At 33.1% G+C, this 8930-nt stretch overlaps 1 protein-coding gene across 1 annotated transcript; it reads left to right on the top strand.

Moving 5' to 3' along the window:
• Positions 1-229: 229 nt before the first annotated feature.
• On the top strand, positions 230-1725 carry LOC139861793 (3-ketoacyl-CoA synthase 5-like). Its single transcript, XM_071850297.1, has one exon. It carries the CDS (start codon positions 290-292, stop codon positions 1535-1537), a length of 1248 nt encoding a protein of 415 aa, XP_071706398.1. The 5' UTR covers positions 230-289; the 3' UTR covers positions 1538-1725.
• The last annotated feature ends 7205 nt before the right edge of the window (positions 1726-8930 follow it).

Below are 8930 nucleotides of genomic sequence, written 5' to 3'. Positions count from 1 at the left end.
AATTTGATGTAGACATAACAAACTCAATGTATTTTTTTCAGCCGCTCATATATATCCACTATTTGAATATAAGCCATTCCCTTCATACATTCCATCAAGTTCGGTTGTTTCCTAAACTTTTTACATTTTTACAATGTTGTTTAAAAAAGAATTATTTGTTCTTATAACAATAATCTCCTCAATGGTTCAAGAATATAAACAATTCCCTAACAACCTTCATAATCATATTTCTTTCATCAACACACTCACTTTAGCTTTTCTAACAAGTTTAATTCTCACACTATACTTTATGAACAAGCCTCGAACCATTTATCTCGTCGACTTTGCTTGTTTCAAGCCATCTTTTGTTTATCGCGTGTCTTTTGCCGCTGCGGCTGAACATGCGAAACTCATCTTAGCCTCAGAGCCCAAAACCGTTTCATTCGGCCTCAAGATCTTAGAAAGGTCCGGTTTAGGTGAGGAAACATGTATACCACCTCAATTACATTATTTACCACCGGATCCAAATATGAAGGATGCTAGAGATGAGTGTCATATGGTAATTTTTTCGGCCATGGACTCTTTGTTCCAACAAACTGGGATTAACCCTAAAGATATCGACATTTTAATAGTCAATTGTAGTCTCTTTGCACCAATTCCTTCCATTTCGTCCATCGTCGTTAATAAATATAATATGAGAGATGATGTTAAGAGTTTCCATTTGTCCGGAATGGGGTGTAGTGCGACATTAATAGCTGTTGATTTGGCTAAACATCTACTACAAGTCCATCCAGATTCGTATGCAATTGTGATAAGTACTGAAATACTTACACCAAACTCTTACAAAGGTAAAGAAAGATCGATGCTCCTCCCAAACGTTCTGTTCAGAATGGGAGGAGCAGCGATCCTTCTGACCAATAAAAGGTCAGCACGTACGAATGCAAAGTACAGTCTTTTGCACGTTGTACGAACCCACAAAGGGTCCGATGAAAAGTCATATCATTGTGTCCAACAAGAAGAAGACAAAGAAGGCCACATGGGGATTGAGCTAAACCTAGATCTATTAGTTGTTGCGGACAAGTCTTTGAAGACAAACATTACGATTATTGGGCCGTTGGTTCTTCCATTATCAGAGAAACTCTTGTTTGTTTATAACCTATTGAAGAGAAAGTTACTTAAAAATGATGTTAAACTCTACATTCCTAACTTCAAAAAGGCGTTCGAACATTTCTGTATTCATGCAGGAGGACGGTTGGTTATTGACGAGCTTCAAAAGAATATGCGGTTGTCTGAAGTCGATGTTGAAGCATCAAGAATGACGTTGCATCGATTTGGGAACACGTCATCATCGTCGGTGTGGTATGAACTAGGTTATATTGAAGCAAAAGGAAGAATGAAGAAAGGTGATAGGGTTTGGCAAATAGGGTTTGGGAGTGGGTTTAAATGCAATAGTGGAGTTTGGAAATGTAACAGAGATATTAAACCTTCGGAAAATAGTGCATGGGCTGATTGCATTCATAGGTACCCAGTGTTCCAACCCAAAGTTGTTAAGCTGTAAGTTGTAGTTCACAGCTTTCAAAGGTAGTCATGATATGATGGTTTCTTAAAGTTTCAAGCTTTTAAATAATAAATAAAATAAGTTTCCCAAATCGAGTTTGTGGAATGGGCAGGCCGTGAGTCAAGTTAGAATTAGAATTAATGTCGTCTTTTAGATGATTGGTAAGTAAAAAGTTGAAACCACATCAAGAAACGGATGGAAATTATGGAAAAATCTGTACGAAGGCCAATCATCACATGGTAGAAATGTAATAATAGTGAGCATTCAATAATATGAGTCTTAAATTAATTTAGTTTGTATTGTAAGGTAGATAGATGAAAGCAGTTACTTTGCAATAGTACGTATACCTGTAGTGGCTAGGACATTGAGCATGTGAGATGACTAAATTACACTCAACAACTTAATTAATGGCAAAAAAAAGTTCGAGTCTTTAGCTGTTTTTTTATATCAAAAATTAACATAAGAATTATTAACAAGTGGTACATTCAGCAAAAATAAAGAACCAACAAAGACACCTACAACCAAACATGAAACACGAGCCTCGAAAACAGAATACGAGCTAACCTACCAAGGTAACTAGACCCCAACCTCGCTCAAAACAAATAACTGTGTAGGTCCTCGGTTCGGATTCAATTTATTCAGTTCGGTCTCCTCCATTTTGAAACTTTAAAAATAAAACTGAAAATCTAACCGAATCCAAATTGAAATATCAAAAACGAAACCGAATCAAAAACCGCGGTTCGATTTCGGTTAAAACCGAATTCGTATCGATTGTTAAGTCCAAATTTAGTTGATACCATTTGTGGTAATTTACCCAATTACCACTAGGTGTTATACCATTTTACCTCGAATATCCCATTTAAATGTAAATGATGTCTATAGTATAAACTAGTTTTCGAACCCTCGCTTCGCGACGGCGGTTCGATTTTTAATGTATTTTATTGTGTTTAGTTACGGAGCCTGCGAGTGAAAAATCAACATATATGAAAAGTACCCTAAATATTTAGCGCTTTTTTAAAAGTGTCCGTTTTGCGTATGGTTAGTGACATTGTGTTCATAAAATTATTTCGAGTTTAAGGATGGTGTCGGAAAAATTTAACTCGTTGCGAGCGAGAAGATATGACCTGTTGAATATTTGAGTGCAGTTTATTTAAGATATTTTATGAAAATTTTGATTTGACGCTCTAACCTCCTGTGTTGGGGACTGATTTTAATTTTTGAACAAAGTGTGGGGGACTTTTGTGGTGTTACTTGAAAGAAAGCAGGAAAAAAAGGTGAAAAGACGAAAATACCCCTGATACTCTTCATAAGTTTTGTCTAATAGTTAAAACTAGTGTTCGAACCCTCGCTTCGCGCCGGGGTTCGGTTTTCAATGTATTATATTGTGTTTAGCTTGTAAAATTATTTCGTGGCTAAAGATGATATCTTTGAAGCGCAATTCGATTCGAACAAAAAGGTATAATCCGTGAAAGATTTAAATTTATTTTAAATTAACAATATATGTACATCTCCGCGTTTCACTATGGAATTGTCGACTTTTAAAAATTTAACGCAAAATCGACGTGTATGAAAAGTATCTCAAATATTTAGCGTTTTTTAAAAAGCGTCTGTTTTGCGTATAGTTAGTGACAGTGTGCTCCTAAAATTATTTCGAGTTTAACGATGGTGTCAGAAAAATTTAACTCGTTGCGAGCGAGAAGATATGGCCCGTTGAATATTTGGGTGGAGTTTATTTAAATTTTTTTATGAAAATGAGTATTTGACACTTTGGGGTCGATTTTAATATTTGAACAAACTATGGGGGCTTTTTTGGAAAAAAAGGTGGGAAAAGGGAAAAAAAATGAAAGGACGAAAACGCCCCTGGTGACTATTAATCGTTTTTGTCTATTAGGTAGTATATAAAGTATGTGGTCGATTTATAATTAATGAGAAGTTTAATGGTTAAAGTATAAAATGTTAAAAGTTTGTGGTAAGTTTATAAAAGCTATAAAGTAAACTATTATATATTTTGGGGCTAAAATGTAAATAAGTAAAAGATTGGGAGTAGTTTGTAAAACTTGTAAGGTTACTATTCACTTTGGCTTTACCTTTTAGATATACAGATACAATGGTAATGGTAATGGTAATGGTAATGGTAATAGACATCATCCCCAAGTTTACACGGTTAGCCATTTTTTTAACAATTCCATCCCCAAATTACATACACAACCACTCCTTTTTCCCATTTCCCCTGAATCACCAAAACTTTGTAACCTTGATGTTAATTTATTATATCTCTAATATATATTATAATACATATACACATTAGCATTTATATCCATTTTATATCATCATCGTCGTCATTTTTATAACCATAACACTACTTCATCAACTTTAATATCTTAAACACGAATCGACAATAATATCATATGGGGAGTTACAGACTCAAAGGAGTTCCACACATTGTTGTGACTATTCGAGGGAGATGACAATATCATATGGGAGTTAAAAAGAATCATGCTACCAAAACCAATAGCCACTTATTCGACATCATGCTACCAAGCCAATAGCCACTAATCAAGCCTTTGATATGAGTCCATGTACTTTGTGAGAGGTGATCAATCCTAGATTAGATGTAGAGTCTAATCCAGGAATTGAGTGCAATAAGGGGTGGATGGTGGTGTCGATAATGTTTTTGGGACCTTATGATCGTCTTTCACTTAACATCAAATGATCAATCACCATGTCCCGGTCTTGATTGAATTACCTTAGCCAGAATATGATTGACACTCGGGCAAAGTCACAAGTGAATCACAAAGGCCAGAGCAATTACACAGAATCAACAACTTAAAATGAGAATCAAGCTCCCTATTTATAGGTTTGAAATACTGATCCGTCGTGTTTATGCGGGACACTTTCGCAATGTTAAGTTTATGCGGATTCCGCAATGCAACAATGCAGAATGCGCAGTTGTTATTTATTCTCGCGGTCTTGTTTGCACTTGCTTTTGCTTTGCCTTTTGCATTTAAAATATGCATATAAATGCCTATGTATATGATCAAGTCCCCCAGTTTATTGCGTTATATATACGTAGAAAATAGAACATAATAAACTCTAAAAATGTAGTTAAAAATGCATTCCAAACGGTCCGCATAAATATATCTGTTACGCGTATAAACGCAAGTTTCTGACGGACTATTTGCGTCCCTGAAGTATTTCCATGTGTTTTTATAGCCGTTAAATTGAACCGTTGCATTCCCCATTCACCAATATATATCGGCAGATTTAATTTGAGGAATTTCACATCGCCACCTTCTTTCTTCCTCTTGCATAAAAAAATCAAATTTCCAATTACAACCTCCAAATTCTCTTATTCTTAAAAAAAAAAAAAGAAAAAAGAAAATTGAAGATCCAAGAGAATGGTCAATCAAAAAACCCCAAGATTTTCATCGCCAATCGACTTAAGAGCCCGGAATCCAAAATTCCTTCATCATCATCCGAAAAGGATGTGGCTGCAGCAACTACAGAGGAGGCTGACAGAAACAAGCGTAAGCTTGTTTCACCTACTCCTTTTCAAAACAAAAGGAAGATGCAATTGAGGTATACGACAAATGCGTGGCAGAAGTTGTAAAAATTGAGATCCCTAAGCTGTTAGAGATCAGCCGCAAGGATGCCGTGACCGTGGAAAATATAATGGCGCTCGAATTGTAGTTTTTTCATATAGTTTCTTTTGTATAGCACATCTATCCGCAATTTTATTATAATGCTTTGTAAATGTTTTGACGCAATTCTATTGCGTATGTTAATGAAATTTCTTATATATCTCAGTTGCAACTGTTTAAATTTATATAGCGCTTTGTTTCAATTTATATTCATAATTTCTAGACTTTTCCTTTGCAATTTCGATATTTATTATTGTGCACATAACAAATATTTACTGTTGCAAAATAATCTGTAATTGTATCATTATATACATTATGAATCTTCTATGTCCGCCGACACGATCCTTAGGCAAAAAATGCGTTTAAAATACGGCAAGTGTGTTATTGAGAAGCATCCAAGTTTGGGCAATTTCACAAACTTAGGAAAATTATACGCATAAGTTCTATCATTTCGCTAACACTTAATAATAAGTTTTGATCCATTGTAGCGGGCTTTTCCATTGCTTTAATAATTAATGCGGTTTAATACGCAAACTAATCATTACTTGTGCAAAAAAGAAGTACACAACAACGTGGCAAACTTTGCATTTATTCATTAAACTTTTGATACAAATATGCGTAAAGCATAACATCATTGCATCGAGATAAATGTTTCATACAAACAATCCTTCATGCAGTAAAATTTCCATAATATTCACAAGTGTTCATGTATTGTAACAATGTTTCTGATGTTGCGCCATACTGCGCAAATGTTAAAATGAAGCACTTTTCTTATTAATTGCGCATTGAACTTGCATAACTTTCACAATGTTCATATGCTGCAACATTCCGCGGTACTTTAATTCCCTTTGCATGCGTGGCCATTTAACAGAACCTTTGGCTTCAACCAAAGTTGGTATATGCATTCAATCAACTGCGGGATCTTTTTGAAAATACTCGTACAACCCATCCGCAACAATGTAACATCCCGCCTTTTTCCGTTTACCTTCCGTTATGTTATTTTAAAGTCCGTTATATAATTATGACATCTTTCGTTAATACACGTTTCAAATTATCTCCTTTAGGTAATTCACGCACCCGATTCAAACTTGAGGGACTAAACTCGCCAAGATGCCAAACATTTGACAAGGTCAAATGGTCAAGCCTTTCTCATCCATTCATTCATCACCTCCCTCTCTAATACTTCCATTCTTTTTCTCTCAAGCAACCAAACTATCACACCCCCAGTTAGGGCCTGGGAAAATGTGACTTAATACCAAACAAACCAACATATTATAATAAACGAGAACAATACTAAATGATAAAATTATCTTTATTGAGAGTACGCAGTGAAAAATGAAATGTCGTTACAATGATGGAAGTAACAATAATGTAAGTGTTCAAATGCAAAAGTAAATAATGAGATATCTCTTGATCCTATGTCCAAGTAGCATCACATAAGCAGTAAGAAAGAAAGCTTGAATCAAACAGCACCTAAGACAAAACATGCTAAAGTGTCAACCAAAAAGGTTGAGTGAAATCATAGGTTTAACAAATAAGTTTGACCGTTGTTTTAGACCACAAGATTTAGTTTATAAAGTTGATCTCGCAGATCAAAAATTAGATCTCGCAGATCCAAAAGTTATGTCAGTGCGTGATATTTAGACTAAACGTTCAAGTTTGCCCCAAAGACAAGTTGTAGTTTATACTTGTCGGTTTAATTTCATTATTAAGTAATACAAAGACTTAGTCAAATGTATCGGGGACGTTACTCCCGATAGGCCGACCCCCAATAATTAAGCATACATTCAACGAGCAATTAAAAATATCACTATAGGGACTTAGTCGGACATAGCAGGGTATATCATAGTTTAGTAGTTTGGTACTTGTGTCTAAATTGTAAATAGTAAAAACAGCATGTGTCTCACCCCGGTAAGTTAAAATAAATTGCTAGCAATAAAGAGTGGGGCTATGAGTTCACCTTAGTAAGTAGAGAGAGAGAGAGTTATTCCTCGGAATAGAAAGTTGGATGAGTGAGCAGAAAAGTCAACCTATTGACATTTAAGAGTAGTAAGTGTTTTTGCCCAAGTTTAAGTAGATGTTTAAGTATGATAGTGTTGTAAGTATAATTCGTTTTACTAAGTTTCCTTTCCTAGTAAGTTTCTATTTTTAGAAAGTTTCCACTTTTAGTAGATTTCTTATCTTAGTTAGTTTCTATAACTAGAAAGTTTCTACTTTAAGAGTGTTTTCCATTTTAGGATACTTGCCGTATTAGATAAGCTTCCAATCACCCCTTTCCCTTCGAATGGCCATTTCTAGTCTAGGGGCTTGAGCTATAGGATCCTTTAAATCAGAAATCCAAACCCTTCCGCCTAGAGTTTCGTAGAAACCATTCGTCAAGAAATTTCGAAGATCTATACATCTCTAATACATATCCCAAAATGTTTTTATGTCTTATAATATAAGTAGTAGGTTATAGGTGTTAGTAATAGTAATAGTGTATACATGTTAATTAATAGTATAAGTAGTATTAGGGTTTCATTAATTAGGGTTAGTTAATTAAAGTAGTATTTTAATGATTAGGGTTTAGGATTTTGAAGATCTAAATAATATGAATGTTAAGATCATGCACGAATATGATTATGAATATAAACATAAATTGAAAGAAAGATTTAAAATTTTTAAGATTTTGGATCATACCTTGTTAATGATGACGAAGATTAACAAGAAACAAGAAGAAAACTTGGTGATGAAGATCAAATAACCCAAATAATGAAGAACACGCTTGAAAATCTTGATGAACACGAAGAACAAGCTTGAAGATCTGAATACCACAAGAGAGGGAGAGGGAGAGATTGTTTTTGAGAGAGGATTTTGGTGTGATTTGTGAATGAGAAACTTGGAGTCTAGGGGTGTTTATATAATGCAAGTATTAGAGTGTTAGTCAACATAAGGATGTTCTAATTAATGATTTTATTTTATTTTATAATTTTTAGTCAACAATAGATAGTACTAGTATATATATATATATATATATATATATATATATATATATATATATATATATATATATATATATATATATATATATATTTATATATATATATATACATTTTTTTATATATATATTTTATTTTATTTTTTAGTCAACATAAGGATGTAATTGTTTAAGATTCTTTAGTCTTATTATTATTATTATTATTATTATTATTATTATTATTATTATTATTATTATTATTATTATTATTATTATTATTATTATTATTATTATTATTATTTTTACATTTACTACATGATAAGTATTATTTTCTTTTTACTAATTCATGACTTGTATATATATTTTTTTATTTAGTTCCCAATTGTTTTATTATTTATATAAATGTCACTTTTTATTTATTACTTATAGGTTATTAGTTATAATATTACATAAATGCATAAATTTTAATTAGCAGTGAGTGTCGACTGATAGTTTATTATTTTCATCTTTTATTAACTTTTCAATTATTGCACAAAGTTAATTAATATGTTTTATAACTCTTAACACTTAATAATTGTTGATTAAAGTTTAATCATTAAGTTTTAATTATATTGTTTGGGCATTTAATATTGAAAAAATATAGAATGGAAAAATGAGGGTCGTTATAGTACCTCCCCGTTATTAGAAACTTCTTCCCGAAGTTTTAAGTAGATTTCTCGTTTGCATCAGCAGTTAAGAAGAGATGGGGATATTTCCGTATCATTTGGTCTTTGCGTTCCCAGGTATATTCGGGGCC

The sequence above is a fragment of the Rutidosis leptorrhynchoides genome, chromosome 8 (genome assembly GCF_046630445.1).
Source record: "Rutidosis leptorrhynchoides isolate AG116_Rl617_1_P2 chromosome 8, CSIRO_AGI_Rlap_v1, whole genome shotgun sequence".
Classification (NCBI taxonomy): Eukaryota; Viridiplantae; Streptophyta; class Magnoliopsida; order Asterales; family Asteraceae; genus Rutidosis; species Rutidosis leptorrhynchoides.
Note: the sequence above shows the minus strand (reverse complement) of the source record. Positions and strands in the feature narration are given on the sequence as shown.